Source organism: Lycorma delicatula, chromosome 3 (genome assembly GCF_047948215.1).
Source record: "Lycorma delicatula isolate Av1 chromosome 3, ASM4794821v1, whole genome shotgun sequence".
In the NCBI taxonomy this organism is placed as follows: domain Eukaryota; kingdom Metazoa; phylum Arthropoda; class Insecta; order Hemiptera; family Fulgoridae; genus Lycorma; species Lycorma delicatula.
In genome coordinates, this window is record NC_134457.1 from 223315800 (window position 1) to 223337145 (window position 21346).

The following is a 21346-nucleotide window of genomic DNA, read 5'->3' on the forward strand; positions in this document are numbered from 1 at the left end:
CAACACATAACTGACTAACACTGAGTGACAAAGCTCTCAGATCTTTTGCGATTTCCAAAATCAATTTTGCAGATAAATTGGTTAAATGTTTTTAGAAAAGAAACGTAAATTGTTTTTACTAAACCTTTGACCGATAAATTAAAAAGATATATTGTGTGAACATATTTTTCTTTCCATCTATATGTTATGAACAATTTTCTCAGATTTATCTATACCTATAATTTGGAATGATTTATCTACCCGGTTTATCGTTTCAATTGTTTATGTCTTATATATGTAGAGATAAATTTACTAGATGTAGTGTTTATAAAGAATTATCCTTCTTATTAACGAAGTAAAAGTTTTATCTGGATGGTTATCTTTTTCAATGAATAGGTGCGATTTATCTTCCCCAAATTATTGTTCCGTGTGTATCTAGCTATTGAACGTAAAATTAAGTTATTTGGTGAATCATTAAATTAGTATAGTTTAAAACCTAAGGTAGTTTATTTATTATCCTAAACTACTATTACAGGGTTGCCAACCATATCCAATAGAACCATGCGAACACCATGTACAAGGGCCTAGACCAGTATGTCCTCCATTGGAATTAATAGTTACACCGCCTTGTGTAACTACATGTACAAATAATTATTATGTAAAGCCTTACCATACAGATCACTATAAAGGTAATAAAATATTAATATAATTTTAATTCTGTAATTGAAGATATTATTTTGTCCGAGGATGTAATCATACTTTTGCAATCATTATGGATACAAACACAACAGTATAATTTTTATATACTGATCCACTAGAACAGCAAACTTTGGCTTCTCTCAATTTCTACTTTATAAGTGATTTAAGCTGTATTTACTAAATTGAGTAAGTTTGCTTTTTATTGCCATATAAGTTGTTTGATTTGGCATAAGTAATATTTAATGAGTTGTAAGTAGTATTCGCAATAATTAAAATTAAGAAAATCATCTATATATTTTTATTTACAAAATGAATGAACATAATTAAGTGAAGTCGATAGAATACTACAATGATAATCTTTAAAATGATAAATATTATCCAATAGCAGTTAAATACATTTTTATTTCAATTTAGTAATGTTTTAAATTTCAGTATTAATAATTAGCTCATCTTGTTAGTTTTGTGATCAATATACTTCTTTTGTTAAAACTAGATCTACTAATGAACTGTTGCATTTGAATGACATAATTGGTAGACTGATTTTGTGCCATCAGTAAAATGTAATTATACCATATTGCTTGGTTTAGAAGTATTAACGTTCCTACTAATCATTAGAAATTAAGATCTAATAGGTTTTAAAATGCAAACTACAAAAAGTTTATTATAAATTGCATCATTTACATACTTTTTAGCGTAAACTTGTTACAAAAATGAATTTTATTCATTCGATGACTGTTTGGAATTCGTTAAGGATATTTGAGAGGTTAAAAATTGGCCAGTGTACTAAAATGAAAAATGATATATAATTTTTATAAGGTATAACTTTTTATAACAATATTATTTAATACTGTTATAACACAGTATTGCAGTAGACATTTTTATGTAATTAATAAAAGTGAAGTTGTTGTAAATGATGTTAATTTTAAAATTTCATTTTGACTATTGTAGTGTCTACATGTTTATAAATAAGCAAATAAAGATTCAATACAGAAATAATTTTAATAAATTTCAGTCGAATCAACTTATAAGATATCAAGAGAAGTTACAGATATTCAAAAGGAAATTTTAAAACATGGACCTGTAGAAAGTGGATTTAATGTTTTACCTGATTTTTTGGCTTACAAATCAGGTTTGTTGAATAAATAAATTCGTAAGTCATATATTGTAAATTTAATAAAGATAAAATCTAAACATGGTTTGTATATACATGATATTAAATTTAAAAAAAATAATTTATATCCAGTTAAAACATTTAAGGGAAAAATGGTTCCTTCAGTTTATAATGGTATGGAGTTAGTATTCATTTCAATCTAGTGTTTAATTTAAATTATTAAAATATTTGGTGAAGTCAAATGCAGATCATTCGTGACAGTCATCACTGTCAGTGGTGATGTTATCATCACAACAATGAATAAAATAAACTGTAGAAAGACAGTGATTTTTAATTCACTTGCAATGAATTATGTAACTTAGGGTTACAAAGAGTGGAGTTTGATTAAACAGACTCAGAAGTTAAAATTTAACAAAACTAACTGTTAGTATTCAGTTTTAATATCCTTATTTTTGGTTGCCAGGATAGGGTCAGCAATTAAAAAAAATATTATTTAATTAATGAGGAAAATTCTTTAATCGTTGGTATAGATACTGAAGTGTATAGTCATCTCATTAAGATGGATAAAGGGAGGCTATCGAAAGTATTTGTAGATGCATTCCTGTAGGATCAAAGAAAAGTGGAAGATTGTATGTAAACAAAATAGGAAATATTTGTTCACATATTAAAAAGAGGAATTCTAAGGTTCAAATCCTAGAAAAGGCAGTTAATTACCTTTATACAGATTTGAATACTAGATGATGGATTACCGGTGTTCTTTGGTGGTTGGATTTCAATTAACTACACATCTCAGGAGTGTTCAACTTGTGACTGTACAAGACTAAACTTCATTCACATTCATACATATCATCCTCTGAAGTAATACCTTAACAGTGGATCTGGAGACTAAACAGAAAAAGAGAGAGATTAAAAAGAAAGGATTGCAGAAGCAATTAAATGATTATGTAGAATGTAATAGAGATACTGCAAACTGATGGTAAAACCTTACATAAAAATAAAATTAAAACGGTATAAATACTCAATATAAAACATTCATTTCTAATTTAGATATTTCTAACATCTGTTCTTTAAAAATTACTGATTACTCTAGCTTTATAACTGATTTTTAAATTCTTGTTTCTTTAGCATCCGTAATTAAACAAACACAATTTATACATTTTTTAATGGTGCTTGTTGGTGTGCATGTTTGTTTGTTTGTGTGTGTGTGTGTGTGTTATTAGAAAAATAACATGTATGTAAATAAATGTTTTCAATGTTAACATCTGCTTGAGACATTGTGGCAAATGTTATCTAAATCACTCATGTTAATTTTATAAAAATGTATCTGTAATACATGTAGTTTAAATTTTGGATAAAGAAATAAAAATTACTGCATATACTCAGTATAATTTTTGAAATATAAAAAAAATCTTTTTTAGAAAAATATAGGGGAAAAACAAAATCAGATGCAAAGAACAATTTGTAATTTATTTAATATCAAATTGTTTTTTGAACAATAAGTAACTTAATTCAGAAAATTTCCAATGCCAGAATTAAAAATCCAATAATAAATTGCACAATTGTGTCGATCAAGTTATGCACTTCAGATTTCATTGAACTTTCTGGCTATTCAATTCACTCATTTTAAGCTCTACTTCTATCTCTATGATAAAATAGTAACTTTCTATTGAATAAAGTAAACAAAATTATCATTTTGTTTTGTATTTTTATTAAAAAAAACATTTATTTTTAATTTTATGATATATATTTAAATAAATAAATACAAAAAATTGATTGTATACTTATAGATGACTAAATGAAAGCTCAACGGTGAAACCATTGCTTTGTGTTCTTTAAAAATGGCCTATTTTTCAATTTTATGGCCTCCCTTACTCAAGGAGCAGCATTAGGGTAAAATTAATTTTTATGAAAATAATCCCAAAGTGGTGATAATAAATTAAAAAAAAAGTTAATATTGTTTGAAAAATACAAAAGATACCATACCAATTTTTTTAGATTTTTTTTTTTGAGAAAGTAAAAATGACTTTCGTAAAGTTAAAACAATCATCAGTGAGTTAAATTATTTTCTCCTCATTTATTGCTATTTATTGATAACACCTTCTATATTAATTTTTCATTGATTATAAATATTATTTTAATTATATATCTTTCTGTTTTTTAATCCAGGTGTTTATCAACCTACTCCAGGTCTTTTACCAATTGGAGGGCATGCAGTTAAAGTAATTGGATGGGGTATAGAGAAAAATTTACCTTATTGGCTAGTACAAAATTCTTGGAACTATGATTGGGGTGACAATGGTTTGTTTAAAATAATTAGAGGAAATGACACATTAGGCTTTGAAACAGGAATTGTTGCAGGGATTCCAAGTTGTAATGTAACAGGTGAAGCATCCTGTAACTAATCGCTAATACATGACAGTGGATGAAATACAATATTTTTTTTATACATATTAATATGTGATGCTGTAATATATACTACATGCTTTTATATGTTAATATGCTTTTATACATATTAATATGTGCATAGTTTGCTGAGAATAATTTCAAGTTTGGTTTTTATTATAATTTATACTAAGTTTTCATTCACTTATGCATTTTAATAAAACCCAAGATAAATAAGTCATTTAGCATTTCTTTTTTTTATCAATAAATTCTTGATTTATATTATTTAATTAGAGTACAATTTCTATAACATAAAATCATCAAAGGATAATAATTTTGAGAGTAACTCTATTCAGCATTAAAGACAAAAATTAACTTTTTGTAAATTTATTTCTCGTAAAACTAATTTTAACCCAAACTGGAAACCATCTGTGGTGAATTATATTCTTCAGTCCAAAAACAATTCAGTATAATTAACATTAGTGTTAATAACAAAAAAACACTTCAATAAATATGGTTTACATTTGAATTAATCTGGCAGAAATTTTTTGTACATAAGATAAGCTGACGTAATTGCAAGACATTCAAAATCACCAGAATAAATAATTTGGTTAAATTTACTCTTAAAATACATTTAATAAAAATCAGGTAAAAGTTTTTAAGATGAAAAAAACTTTTTAAAAACACCACTTATTGGAAAACAGTTTTAATGACAGTAATTAGGAACGAAATTTTAATTGAAAAGAGGTTAAAACTGGAAGAAATAAATCAATAGAGATTGAAATAATAATACAGATTATTATTTTAGAAATTTGGTTTGGCGTACAGGTATAGCTATTCTAGATCTAGATTTGTAATAAGGTGTTAACCATCATTTATACTTTCGGAGAAAACAGCCTGTAATGTTTGACTACTTTTCATGTTAGTGGAAATAAACAGTATATCAAAAATTAAGAATGTAACTAAATTAATTACATTTTGTTATTAGTGTTATAATAAAAATAATTGGACTTGTAAAAAAATTGGAGCTGTAGAAAACATAATATTAAAGTACAGTTTAATAAAATTAGTTAAACTACGGTTTATTTAATATAAACATGTTATGATATGATATTTTTTTATTTTAAAGAACTGTTATAAAAATGAATATATAAACATATTAAATAAGGTTAAATAAAAAAATTGAATTTATTTATCATAAAAAAACTTGTGCACTTTTTTACAAGAACACCAACTTTTCGTTTCCTACATACTCACTATTTTATAGTTAGAGAAATGCACAGATTTTCGGAGTACAACATTGTACATATGTTTGATTAACCAGTAGACCCTACACACAAGCAGAAAGTTTCAATTTGCATACCACTATGAGTCAGCATAAGCATATAGGGAAAATACACCACTACATAATCTACATAACCTCAATTTTTTTTTTCAACCTTAAATTTAGCATAACTCAGAATGACCACCAATTTTCATCAAATGTTCACATGCCCAACTTCAGATACACTACTACAGCATACATAAATTTCAGTGAAATTGATCTGGTAGTTTTGGATATTTTTGACCACAAAAGTTTTTTACATAGGCCTCTCTCACTTTCTCTCTATCACCCCTCATCATTCCCCCTCAAACCCTCTCATACCCGCCCTGTCACTAACCCCTATCCACCGCCCTCACTCTCTCTATGATATATATATATATATATATGATGTGAGAACTACAAAAATACCACTCACTTAAATTAGGGTTTCCTGTATGTATGAGGAAACCCTGATTAAAGTGAATGGTATTTCTGTACTTCTCATAACTAGAAGGACAAAGAATTATCTTGAAACTTAAGTAAAAATTGTAAAAGTTAATAAAATCAAATGTGAAAATAATTTGTAAAAAACAAAATATCTTTATCTAAACCAATGAAATTGAAATTAAACTGAATTTAAATAATTCTTAAACAAGCAAAATGACTATAAGATAATTCTTTTATTAGAATAAAATAATTATAATGATATTAATAGTGTCAAACGTTTTTTGCAAAAAGACTAAAAAACAAAATTTATAAAAATAAAACAATTTAAAACAGATTTATTTTTTTAATCAATGTTGGGGTAAAATTACTGTAGCAAAACATTCAAAATTCTAAGTTAAACCATAAAATGATTTCATTTTGAAATTTTCATTTTCTAATAGTTAAATCTGGTTGCATATCTATGACCATATTCAATACTGAAATTTAATTTACATTTAGAATTTGTACTGAACATGCTGGAATTCAATTTAAAAAAAAAAAAAAAAATACATCAACGGTAGAGATATATTAAAAGTAGTCAAAGCCAGTTCAATAATTAAAAACCATGAAGAATTTAATGAATTGACAAAGAATTATTGGATGTAAGAGAACAGGTTAGGAAAATATATATTTAATGGGGAAAAACAATCTTCAGAGAGCCAAAGAAAAAATGAAACATCTGTGAAAAGAAGTGAATGAGGAGAGAGAGGTGTGGTTAATTAAGGAGTCATTCACTGACTGAGTTTTGGATCTTCTAGCCACATCTACAGTACTGTATGTGTGGCTGGCCACAGGCAATATTTTATTTTATTTTAATTTTGAGTACGTATTTTACAATGTGCGATAATTTTTAACGTTTTAATTTTGTGTAATTTTTGATGAACTGACGATGAGGGAAACCCTTGAAATTGCTTTTAATGTAAAAATTGAAGAAACAATAAGATAAGGTTGGAAACATTGTTAGATTCTGTACTGCTGGTGGAAAGCTAGGTTTACTTTTGTCTTTATATATATATAATCATAATTATTTTGTAAAATTAATTATGAATGCTGACCAAGCAAAATTATCTTTTAAATTCTACAAATTACATATTGCACTTTATAATGTAATACATTTAATAAGTTTTAATAAAACATGTATTAGATTAAACATAATTCCCAAATATGTTAGGATAAAGAACTCTCAATTTAATAAAAATATATTCAAAACAAAGGTATTTGCAGAAATATTTAGGATAAAACATGAAATTAGGAAATTAAACAAGATTATTGCAAAAGGAATTGTATAAATATTAGGACAGGTAATCTTTGATTATGTACTTAATCTGATTAAAATTAATGTTGAAAATCATAAACATAAGCTAAACAAATTTCAAGGCATAAAAATAGGTAATTTGATTAAGATAAGAAATAATAACAACAATCATAATAATAAAAAAATAAATCTGCACAGTAATTCAAAAAAATATTGTTATAAATAAAAATGGTGCTTAAAATCTAATTGATAGACAAGAAAAATCAAAAAATTATACTAATACTAATAATGAATGAGTTTTATATTTGACAAATGTTAACTTTAGTGATAATGAGCAATCTGTTGTTGCTAATGCTTTTAAGTTTAACCTATTTGATAACAACAAGAATAATAATAATACTATCAAAAACAATACAGTTTATACTGAAATAAATATTAATAAAATAAATCCTTCTGATAAAGAACAGTTAGGTAATATTATTAGTAGCAATATCTGTAGAATTAAATGTACAAATTTTAATTACAAACTACTTTTTAATAGAAAAACAATTCATAACTTAAAGAATAAATTAAATGAAAATAATTGTATATATTGAAATCTGATAAAACTGATACACCTGTTATTATGTATGCTGAAATATATAATTTTTTAATGAAACAATATATACATATAATCAAAAATAAGTTTAAAGAAATAAAAGACCCTAGTAATAAATTTTTTAAAATAACAAAAAGTTTAATAGTAAAACATCGAACTGTTTTTAATTATAATGCTGATTTAAGATATCATACTTAGATTATACCCTTTTGAACCAGCTGCTCCAAAATAACAGGACTCCCAAAAAAACATAACCCCGATATCCCAATGCAACCTTTGATTGATTTTACATGTGCTCCATCTTATACTATTTCCAAAATAATAGATAAAATCCGTAGGATATAAATGAATTTACATTATATTTATAACATAAAAAATGGATATGAATTTTTAAATAAATATAAAATCTTAACAGTTGGCAAACACACTAAGATTGTAAGTTATAATATAAGTAATGTGTATTGTAGCATCCCTATTGATAAAACAATTTGTACAATAAAAACAATAAATAATCATGAAGATCCTAAATTTATTGACAACATCATCACTGTTATAAGGAGTATATGCCAACAAAATTACTTTGAATTTAACAAATGTTATACACATATAAATACCTTGCCTATGGGATTTCCTTTGTCTGCCATTATGTCACGGATATACTTACAAGATTTTGAGAATAAAATATTCTATGACATTAAGTTTTATTATGAACTCGTTCTGTTGATAATGTTTTTGTCATTTATGATCCAGTTATAAGCAATGAACACCTCATAATTTTAAATAAGTTAACTCATAACGATTTAAAATTTACTTACGAAATAGATATAAACTGAACAACAAATTTTCTATATGTTAGCGTTTATATTAACAAAAATAGTCAAATGGTAACTTCGGTATGCAGGAAAATATAGCCAATAAAGTAACAATTCATAAAAAATCAAATCATCCTTGGTCTCATAAAATTAACATATACATAGATATGATTAATAGAGCTATCCATTATACTCAAAATAAAGAAAAATTAAATACAGAAATAAATATCATAAAACAAATTGCACTTCAAAATGGATATAGTACTTTGTTAATTGATAATATATACAAACAACATATATAAAAAATTAATACTACAATAACATTAAAAGCAGTACATAGTGCACAGAAGATTGACATTTACTTAAAATATTCATACACTAACAGTATTGTTGAAAATATAATCAAAGTTTATGACAAGGATTTAAACCTGCATACAAAACCAATAATAATATAATAAAATATTTAAAAAACAATAAAAAAAACTGATTTATATAATTTATGTGGGGTTTATAAGATACAGTGTAATGATTGTGATGATATTTATACATGTAAAACCATTAGATCATTTAAAGCCAGATTTTATGAACATTTTAGACACTATAAAAATATAAAATAAAAAATTGGGCTTCTCGTTGTGGATCACATTATAAACAATAAACACGGCATTACTAATGTTAATAATAATGTAGAAATACTAGAAATTAAAAAAGGAAACATAAATAAATACCTAGATATTTTGGAAAAATATTATTTATTTATATATATATATATATATATATAAACAAAGATTCAACTTACAGACAGATTTTGAAGGAGACACATTCATAAAAGCTGCAATAGATAACAACACTTTCATAGATATTTCATAAGATATTGACTTCCTGTTTTTCTTTTTTTTTAACCTCCGGGTCCGCAGTCAAGCAATTCTTAACGCAGGGGATGAGATGAGTGTTTTGTAGTGTATTTGAAAAATGCCATGCCTGACATGGATTTGAATCCAGGACCTCTGGGTGAAAGGCCAAGGCCGAGTCGCTACCACTTGTGCCACGGAGGAATAAGAAAATTTATTTAAATAGTTTAATACTGCAGTATTTGGCTGATCACATACATGTTTAATTGTTTGGTTTTAATATATGTTATTACATGACTTCATATACTCTTGTATATGATCACAGATTTAATCTTTTAATGGTAAATATGTAATTTTATAAATATCACAGGACTGATGATGTGGGATTCTGCAAAAGTACTTTCGTGAAAAATGACAAATATACAAATAAGGTAAGATTTGTCTTATATCTGTACTGAGGTGGATTAACTTGATTCGTATGTATTTGAATTTGTATATATGTATATAAATGAAGTTTATTTTCCTTCTAATTGGATAGAATTAAATATAATAAAAAGACATATTTTACGTAAAAATATTACCTTTATTAATTTCATGGGTTAACCAATCAACTATATAAACTTATAAATTAAATTCACAATGTTTCACTTAGAATTCTCTAAGCTTCCTCAGATAACAATACACATTCATACACACATCATACAAAATTCTCTTATTTTCCTCAAAACTAAATTTACAATATAAATATGATTTTTTAAATAAAATTAACATATATGTTGCTTAATCTGCCTATATCTGTTCTATTGTTGACAGTGTTTATATAAATAATGTTAATGTTTGTTATGTTTGAGAAAAATATGTGCATTGTAAAGGTTTCAATACACAGGAAACAGCCATCAGGTTATATAAAGATATAATTATCCAAAGATAAGATGAGTCAGGTATGAGTAGCAGGATCTATTACAAAACGATGGGGATAAAATATTGTTATCTAGCATGGGTAGACCAGTTAATTTCTTAGTATGTGAGAAAATTTTATATGAGTGTGTATGAATGTGTATTGTCTTCTGAGGAAGCTTAGAGAATTATAAGTGAAACATTGTGAATTTAATTTATAAGTTTGTATAGTTGAATAGTCAACCCAAGAAATTAATAAAGGTAATATTTTAAAGTAAAATATGTCTTTTTATTGTATAAAACACTAATGTACACATTTTTTGGCACATGAAAGTTTTATTGTGGTCTTAATGTAAATTTTGCACCTAGGTGTGGAAAAATCCGTCACCAGGGGAAGCCTGCAGAGTTCCGTTCTTGGTCCCCTGCTGTGGAACCTGGTGTTTGATGAATTTCTGGGGTTGACATTCCCAGAAGTGGTCACGGCCTAGGCTTTTGCCGATGACTGTCTCCTTTTAGTTCTTGGTAATTCACGACCGCAGCTAGAAAATAGGGCTACCATTGTATTGGAAAAGCCAATCGATTTATACTAAATTCAAAAATGCAAACAGAATTTTTTCATCACCCATGTTTTTAGTTCATAACATTTTCAAAGTATTCCTTTTGTGGAATTTTTACATTTTCTTAAGGAAGGCGTTATTACATAAAAAAAATATTTATATGATTTCTAACAGAGGGTAAGGTACAAACGTAACATAAGGGAATAGATGTATATGCATGATGATTCATTTACTAGAATCTGTATATAATCATACAGCAATATTCTGAGTCATGCAATTATCATACTAGTATTTACTCCATCACCCATAATTTCTTTTATGATATGTAGATATCATTTAAAAGAAATTAAGAATTTACATGCATGCAGGGCTTTATTTAACTTAACTAAAATGTGGTAGTTATTTTCCTTTTTTTTGTATCTGTAACATCCATCCCTCTTTAGCATCCAATAATAATCTGCAAGCATTCTTGCACTTGACTTTAGCTGGTACCTATTTTCTGTGACTGAGATTTGGTGGAGGATTTCCCTGTGCTCATCACTGTCTACGCGAAGATGTCCAGAAAGAAATTCAATTGTAAATCCAAGAAATGAATTTTTAGAAACATATTACTCGCCATTTGTTTGTATAACTGTAATTACAATACACACATTATATGATAGTTGAAGGATTTATGATTTTTTAAAGATATTTGTACAAACTTTTAATGACCTCAACATTGACTTTCAACTTACGCTAACAGTTGTCTATTTCTAATCAAAGTTGTTATTTGGGGACTAACAAAAGACTGCTTGATTTTAACATCACTAATACAAGGAAGTTTTCATTCAGATAATAAAATTCAGCATAATTTTTATCATCGACTTAAGAGTTTTAGAACTTTGACATGCCCTAATTTTATATTGAATGGAGGAAAAAGAATAATTTCAAAGTTACCTAGTGGGAAATGTACAACATTTTTCTGTACAGACAAAGGTGCTTTACGATTTGCCATTCCTTTCTGATAGTATAATTTGTCTTTTTTCTGCTGCCTCATTTGCACTAAAAGCAGTAAAATTTAATGCAGCTGAGCTGCAAACTCATTAATAACGCTGTAACTTTTAAATCACATCATATTGTTCAACAGTACTGAACTTTTTCTAACAAGATTTTATTATTATTGTATGAAACTTTTAGTTAGTTACCTTATGGGAGAAAGGAGATTTTTTGCTATTGTGCAAAAGGACAGTCTTCAACCTATTTTCAAAGAATCAACAGTTTCCATTCTGTAGAGTTATGTTCATGATAAAGTACACCTATGACAGCACAAACATTGTTACAATACATTAAACTTCTTTCATCAAAATATAAATCTTGAAACTCTTCCTCCTGATTACAAAAGAAACACCTTTTAGTGGCAGAAAGGAGAATATTTCAACCTTTCAGCCTAGATCCCAAAAGCTAGGCTTTTTTCTTTGACAAGTTCAAATCCTGAACAAGGTTGTTTAATTCACCTTGAGTTATCAGATGAGGTTCAAGGGAAGAGGAGTCTGCATCAAAGGTTTGCATCAAAAAGACATGAAGATCATCTTGCTCTTCATGTCAAACTTCAGCGGCTACCACACATTCTGCTTCATCTTCTAAAATTAGGTGTATTGGAGGATGATGAACAGGTAACTTACTATGAGGCACAGCCTTATAATAGATGGTAAATTTGGGTACTACATTTTATGTTTGGAATTACCACTTATACCTTTTATCTATGTATTGCAGAAACAATAGTCAGACTATTGGTCTTGTAGTTCACCCATACTACAAGTATGACAAAAACTCATATGCTGGTTGCCTGTAGCCCAGTATATCTTGATCCTCAGTTTTAACAGGTAAAATCCAATTCATATAATTTTTTAATTAATGGAGTCAAACTTCGATGATAATAGAGATTATATGGATCTTTTATACACTTCCATGGTATATTTATTCACAATGCAGTTGACACAGTAACTGTAAATCACAAAAAAAGAATGAAATCACAAATTGTGCACACACAATGTACATTCTTGTATTCACCACATTTTCGGTAAGTTACATTCATGCATGTATTTAACATTTGCATGCATGCATGTAAATTCTTACATTTCTTTTAAATTTCACAGCCATATAAAAAAATGTGGAGATGGAGATAATAATTACATTATTGAACAAAGGATGAAACATTCTATTAGGATCACATATTTTGTTTCTTGTGTAAAAAATATTTACTTATTTTAAAAATAATTTAGTTATTTTGTTCCTCAGTGTAATCTGACACTAAAAATTCCTTATCTGTATCTAGTTGAAATAAGTAGAAATGTTTAACCCAGTTACTTCATTATTGTTGCACAAGAAATTGTGTTTTCTGGTAAACTACTTCACTCAGTAGCTATTTGATGTATGGGGTAATTTAAAAAGGATTTCACAGATTTAAAAACATATAAAAATTTATTTAAATAACTTAAAAATTTGGTTGAGGCCTCATTTCATAGAAAAACACATCAAGTTTGTCAACCAACATTCACTTGTGTTTGACATGGCTTCCATTTGTAATGTGACATACATCCCAGCTGAAGTCGATTTCGTTCCAGACTGTAGCCAGCAACTTGGGCGTTATCTCTGTGACATTAATTCAGAGTCTTAGTTCAACAAGATCAGTGGGCAAAAGTCATATATATAAACCCGATCTTTAATGAAAACCCACAAGAAAAAATTTAAAAAGCCAATCCATCGACCTGGAATCGAATATCAAGAACATCTTGGACTTCTAGGTGGTAGAAAGGTGGTGCCCTGCCGTCTTACTGAGGAATTAGAAAATTTTGAAGCACTTCCAGATAAACAATTACCATTTACGGTTGCCTCCTGGAAGAAGAACAGGCTGTACAGTCTTTGCATAGGGCACTAAAAATATTTATATTAAGGCTATCACGAATGTATTAGCCTAAAGGTTCTTGATGAGGGTTTTTGCTACCCCATAATCGGCAGTTATGGGTGTTCACCTTGTCACTGATGTGAAATGTTGAATCATCACTAAAAATTACATTGTTAAAAAATGTATCGTCTAAAATTCTATCCACACAAAACTACAGCTGAGCAACTTTGTTGTCATCTGTAATGTGTTTGTATGACATAAAGAGCAATTGTTTGGCATGAGTGGTAGCATCTTGGCCTTACATCCGTAGGTCCCGGGTTTGAATCCCGGTCAGGCATGACATTTTCACATATGCTACAAATTATTCATCTCATCCTCTGAAGAATGCCTAACAGTGGATCAGAGGTAAAAAAATAAAAAATTGCTTGCATAATACTTGGCAGTCTCACCTGATACACATTGAGTTGATTTCTTCAGCCTACTTTTCCACAGCAGCTTCAGGGATATGTGGTTGTCCTAGTGATTTTGTATATTTAACAGAACAACCTGTCTCAACCAAGGTTTGGTGCCAAGAATAAATTGTATGCCTACCAGGAGGCTCCCTACTGTACTCTCTGCTAAAATTAAACTGAACTGCAATCGTGAAACCAAAACACATAGCGAGCATGTTCCGCACCAGCAAAATATATTTTTTTAACAACACTGGTGGACTAACGAAGTAATGATTCGCTATGTAAATCAAAACTTGATGTGCTTTGGTATGAAATGAGCCAACTGAATCTGTAAGTTATCTTAATAAATTTTTATATGCTTTTTAAGTTGACAAGTCCTTTTTAAATCACCCGTTACTAAAATATTATTGTTCACGTTTCAAAACAATAATAATTTTAATTGTATTAAAAATAAGATAAAATAAAGAGAAAATGATTAAAATAATAATAAACTAGAAATAACTCTCAGAAAAGAAATAAGTAGAAAAAAAATTATTCGTCCACTATCTTTTTATAAACTTTTTATATTAGCATTGTTACTAATGTTAGGTGAAGTGGTCTGGAAGTTACAAAAAAGTAATTGCTAATAGCATAGTCCACTTAAGTATTATCTAAAGTAGCACAATTAAATTATAATAAAATCTTTTTTCACTAATGAAATTTAAAATGAATCATATAATACATATAATATATAATAAACAACATACTTGTAGAGTTTTCAGAAATACTAAAATAAATTTTTGATTTTACCTACAGTTAGTTTATAGCTGAATAAATTAGTTTATAGAATTTGAATAAATTAACACACAGTTAATAAATTATTCAGTTTCTATAAAATACATTACTTATGTATTCAAAAATGGTTACAGTTAAATACTAGTTTTAATAATGGTTCTTAATTAAACAGAAACTTACAAATAAAATAAACCGTAAATTAAATAAATCTTTTATTCAGATCATTATGTAATAAACAATACATTATGTCTTTATAAGAAAACTACAAATATAAAAAATAAATGTAATAAAGTCCATATTAATTATTTAAATAAAAGTTCATGAAATAATGTAAAAATAAATAAATTAAACAAAAATACAAAATAATTTAGAAGGCAGTATTGAAAAATTTTTTGAGTACATATTTGTATACACATTGAACTGGATGCAAAAAATTCAGAGCGATTTGGGTCTTTATGCTTCTTAAGAAATCTTGAAAGCTGATTTTTCATAGTTTTTTCAAATGCTATGGAAAATATGAATAAAAAAATGGCCTATAATTTGTAAATCAACTGCCTGACCTTAAGGAGCAGAATAACAACAGAAGTCGTAATTTGAAATTAGGCAGAGGGGACGTTGTCCCCTTCGTACTGTATAGGTAACATTTCACTCTTATATTCCAGTTAGTGGTACCAATTGGTCAGTCTTACAGTAAAGTCGTCTGCGTATGATTTAATAATGTTGGGCAAAGTATAATATAGGAGCTTTTGACGAAGTTGGGCAGGATTCTGGACTGTCTTCCGGGCACCATAGTGCTGGTTGCTCTGAATGCTAATACCAAGTCTCCCGCCTGGGGTTCACCAATCACTGACTACAGAGGGGCTGGTTTCGAATAGTTCATGGAAGCCAGGAACCTCTACTTGATTAATGATGTAGGGTAACCGCCAACTTTCTCTTCCGAACTGGAGAAAGTTACATCGACGTCAATTTGGTGACAGGTGACTTACTGCGAAGTACAAATAGTTGGAATGTCTCGCCCGAGGCCGCTGTGAGCGATCATAGGCTTATAACCTATGAGATGGTTTGCGGAGGAGGTCTAAGAGCTGCAGATTCGGGTAGCTATAATCTAAGGGGCCTGGATCAGTTCGCAGCTGCCTTGCAGGGGTTGGAATGGCGCATGGAGCATAAAGAGGAGGTGGAATTGATGGCTGAACTATTCGGCCGGGTCATCAACACTGGCTGCGATATGGTCCTACGGCGGAAACCCGGGAAAAAGTGATGGTCCTCTGAGCTTAGAATGCTGCGCGCAAGAGTTAGGTCCGCTAGGAAAAGATACTAGCGTCACCTTCTAACGGGATTATCGTTGATAAGTGCACGCTGAGCGTCTGCGGATCTACCGGCGCGCCCGTAATGAGTATGTTCATGCCCTCAAGAAAGCCAGACTCAAGATATGGCAAGACTCCATGCGCGAGTTACAGCGCAGCCCCTGCAGCTCGAAAAAATCATTTTACCGGCCAAAGCCATTGCACGTGCTGTCCAGAGTTCGATGCGGGTTTGGTGGTCGTTACGACCACCACTTTAACCACACTTGTAACCACACTTTAACATCTGTGGCCGCTTACCAGGCGTTCCTGAATACACTGTTTACAGGTGCTCCGGAGGGTGAAGCAGAGGTCGGCGTTAGGGCTGGGGATGCGCCCTTCCCAGGCGTACGGGCTGTGGATCTTGTAGATACAGACAGAGTGGTTTCTCGAATGGCACTGAAAAAGACACCGGGGATTGACCAACTTGACCCGGATATATTCTACCATCTGCTGCCAATCATAAGAGAGCTGCTTGGTAAGCTGTTCACTGGATGCCATAGCTGGGGCTGCCTCCCGACATGTTGGTGGCTCTGGTGAATGTGCTCTTAAAACCAGGAAAGAATTCTAGTGAGGGCAACAGTTATCAACCCATCAGCCTCTTGCCGGTAATCGGCAAGTTGCTTGAAAGGCTGGTTGTGGGACAGTTCTGAGAAAGCATTAAGGTGAATTGTTTTCTAAATAGAGGCTTCACGAAAGGGGTTGGCAACGAGGATTGCATCTTAAATGCTCTTGCCGAGGTGGAAAGTGCCGACTGTATGGTTAACTGGCATTTCTCCCGTCACCACCCCATTCGGTCGCCCTAGAGAACAGACCAAATGTCAGTGCCAAGATACGGCTACTGTGCCTCTAAAACAGTTTAGCGATCTCGTTACCTAAAAGCTCCTAGTGAGCTACCTATTAGCGCGAGCGGATTAAGCAGGCTGCTATTCACCACCCGCTTATGTGTCCCAACCGCTCACTTGTTAAACTAAATCTAGATCGGGGAGGCGCACCCCTTGTTACTAATTACTAAAAGTCATTAAAGTTAATTAAATAAAAGACAGCAATTTAGGCTGTCACGCCTCGGTCGCTGTATACCAGCTAGTGCCTGTCTACCATTTAAAGCGCTTGGAGCTTGTATCTGGCTGGTGGCCAGCCATTATCTCAGGAAAAACTTCCCACACCTCATCGAGGAACTCCCACACGGTCCGACAATGCGGTTCTCGGTACACTAACTCGCCGTTTATGAGCGGCCAGTTTTTCCCCTGACCTCTAAGTTCCAGGGTGGCCCGGTCTCTGCCCCCCCCCCCGCCCAAGAGCAGGGCAGTCGAACATCATATGCTCGTTCAACTGGACCTCCGCTCAGACACACAACTCATCAGCCGCTAGGCAAAACCGAAACAGATATTGCTTCAAATCCACATGGTTGGTGAGCACTTGGGCACCCGCTGCCCTTAAAAATGAATTCGAGGCATAGCATCACCCCAGATCCTGTATAAACCTATACAAGGATCTTCCCTTAGTCGTGGTGTGCCATTCAAGCTGCCATGCCTCCATCGCGAGCCTCCATAGCCTCTTCCGCAGGTGGGAAATGGGCAACTGAACGAAATTTAGATCCGGTGCATTGTGATCGCCGATCCGCTCCGGTTCTAGCCCGGCTCGAAATCGCATCCCAAATGCCTCGGCTTCCCGACCTTTTCGCAACTTCCACATGGCTGCCCGAACTTTCACCACTAAATCGATTGGGAGAGCCTTTACCAATACGGTGGTAGCCTCGTAGGAGGTTGTTTTAAAAACACCAGTGCATACTACCAAGGCTCTGCGCTGAGCACTCCTTAAATTTTGAAGCAGTGCTCTATTTCTATCCAACCTATGCGCCCAAATTGGCACCGCGTATGCGATCATGCTCTCGAAGACACCTCGGTACACCAAGTACATTTGACGGCCCGACAGCCCGTAATCCTTCCGAGCAATCCCTCTAAGTTTGGGCATCATAGAGACGCAACTTGCTTAATGTGGTTACTAAAAAGCAACTTGTCATCAAACAAAACACCTAGGAACTTATGAACCCTTACTCGGCTGATTACACAGCCTTTATACTTAATGTGGGGGTTATGACCGCTTGATAATTTGTCTGTACCCTTCAGAAGTATAAACTTCGTCTTGGGCACAGAAATCTTTAAATTTTGCATGTCATCCAGCCCTCGGTGATTGACAAAGCCGCTTGCGCCCTATTTTCTAGTTGCGGTCGTGAATTACCACGAACTAAAAGGAGACAGTCATCGGCGAAAGCCTAGGCCGTGACCCCTTCTGGGAATGTCAATCCCAGAAATCCATCAAACACCAGGTTCCACAGCAGGGGACCAAGAACGGAACCCTGTGGGCTTCTCCTGGTGACGGATCTTTCCACAACTAAGTTTTTTAAGGAAAGTGATCTTTCCTTAAACAGAGCCGTGCGGTTAGACAAATAGTCTCTTACCACGGCCTACAGGCTTCGGGAACATTGCGGCGTTCTAATTCATAGAGGACAGAACTCCAACACAAGGAAGGAAATGCTGCCTTATGTCAATAAAAATTGCAAAAACGTATTTGAAGTCAGCGCTTTCCACCTCGGCAAGAGCATTTAAGATGCAATCCTCGGTGCCAACCCCTTTCATGAAACCATATTGGCCTCGATTTAGAAAACAGTTCACATCGATGTTTTCCCAGAGCCGTTCCACAACCAGCCTTTCCAGCAACTTGCCGAGGACTGGCAAGAGGCTGATGGGCCGATAACTGCTGACCTCACCAGGATCCTTTCCAGGTTTTAAGAGCACCCTCACCAAAGCCACCTTCCAGCAAGCCGGAAAGCAGCCCCAGCTTAGGCACCCCGAGAACAGTCTGCCAAGCGGCTCTCTTATGACAGGCAGCAGATGGTAAAAAATATCCGGGTCAAGTTAATCAATCCCCGGTGTTTCTTCAATGCCATTCGAGAAACTACTCGGTCTATATCATCGGGTTCCACGGTCTGAACGACAGGGAATGGTGTTTCACCCCCCCCCCCCCACCTAAACATCGATTTCCGCTTCACCCTCCGGAGCATCTGGAAACAAAGTATCCAGGAACGCCTGGTAGGTCGCCACAGATGTTAATGTGTGGTTACGACCACCAAACCCGCACCGAACACGACAACACGTGCAATGGCTTCGGCTTGTAACAAGTCTTTGCGATCTTCCAGGGATCGCGTTGCAACTTGCGGATGGAGTCCTTCCAAAACTTGAGTTTGGCTTCCTTGATGGCGTGAACGTATTCATTACGGGCACGCCGGTAGATCCGAAAACACTCAGCGCGCACGTGGTTAACGATGGTCCCCGTTAGGGGGCAGCGCTGGTACCTTATCCTTGCAGACCTCACTCTTGCGCGCAGCACGCTAAGGTCAATGGACCACCATTTCTTACCGGGCCTCCGTCTGCGTTCCACAGACGCCCCCCCGGAAGTAGGGTCATGACGGCTTCAGGCACGCTAAGATCAGCGGACTGGCTGTTTATGATGGGTCCATCCATTGACCTAGGCCGCCGTAGGACCACATCACAGCCAGTCTTGATGGTCCGGCAGACTTGATCGCATCTTAAATGCTCTTGCCGAGGTGGAAAGTGCCGACTGTAAATATGTTTTAGCAATTTTTGTAGACATACAGGCAGCATTTCGTTCCTTGTGTTGGAATTCCGCCCTCTATGAATTGAAACGCCGCAATGTTCCCGTAGCCCTGCAAGCCATAGTACGTGACTATTTGTCTAATCGTACGGCTCTATTTAAAAATGCGCACCTAGGTGTGGAAAAATCCGTCACCAGGGGAAGCCCGCAGGGTTCCGTTCTTGGTCCCCTGCTGTGGAACCTGGTGTTTGATGAATTTCTGGGGTTGACATTCCTAGAAGTGGTCACGGCCTAGGCTTTTGCCGATGACTGTCTCCTTTTAGTTCTTGGTAATTCACGACCGCAGCTAGAAAATAGGGCTACCATTGTATTGGGAAAGGCTCTTCCAATCGATTTAGTGGTGAAAGTTCTGACGGCCATGTGGAAATTGCGAAAAGGCAGGGAGGACGAGGTATTTGAGCTTTGGTTTCGAGTCGGTCCTGTACCGGAACGAAACGGTGATCTCAATGACCCGATTCTAAATTTCGAACAGTTGCCCACCTCCCGCCTGCGGAGGAAGCTTTACACCCTCGCGATTGAAACATGGCAACAAGATTGGCACGTGACGACTAAGGGACGTGTATAGATTTATTCAGAATTTGGGAGGATGGTATGCCTCTCCTTTGTTTTTAAGGGCAACCGTTGCCCGAGTGCTCTTCAACCATGTTTCGGTTCCGCCTGGCAGTTGATGTGTTGTGCGTCTGCGGGGAGGTCCAGTCGAACGAACACATGATGTTCGACTGCCCAGCTCTTGGAGGCCACCCTGGAACTTAGAGGTCAAGGTGAAAATTGGCTACTGAGTGACGAGAGACAGTGTGGCGAGAGCCGCATTGTCGAACCGTGTGGGAGTTTCTTGATGCAGTTGCTTTGTTCAACCGACATCAGTAGTTTACCTAAGGGAAAAGACTGCTACTGCGCTGCTCTAGGAAGCTAACCGAGAGATATGGCTGACTACCAGCCAGATTAGTCTCCAAGAACTTCAATGGTGGACAGGTACTTGTTGGCATTCAACGACCTAGGCGTGGCAGCGAATTTCTGTCTTAAACGTGATAAATTTAACTATTGATAGTCTTATATGTTTTAGTAGTTGATGGGGTGCGCCTACTCATTTTAGTGATATATGACGAGTGAGCGGTAGGACACGCGAGCGAGTGGTGTATAGTACCACGCTTATAACGCTCACGCTTTTAGGTTAGCTCTAGGAGCTCGTTAGGACACCGGTCGCTAAACTGTTTCGAGGTTCAGTAGCCGTTTTTGCCGCAGACATTCGGTGCGACCGAATGGGGTGGTGGCGGGAGAAATGCCAAGTAAA

The 21346-nt window shown here is 33.4% G+C and overlaps 1 protein-coding gene across 1 annotated transcript in view; it reads left to right on the forward strand.

Moving 5' to 3' along the window:
* LOC142321318 (cathepsin B-like cysteine proteinase) overlaps positions 1-21346 on the forward strand; it is a 51665-nt gene that overhangs the window by 27052 nt on the left and 3267 nt on the right. The window contains exons 4-6 of the mRNA XM_075359310.1: positions 515-668; positions 1691-1807; positions 3956-4183. Coding sequence (XP_075215425.1) covers positions 515-668; positions 1691-1807; positions 3956-4183 — 499 coding nt within the window. The remainder of the gene's footprint in view (positions 1-514; positions 669-1690; positions 1808-3955; positions 4184-21346) is intronic.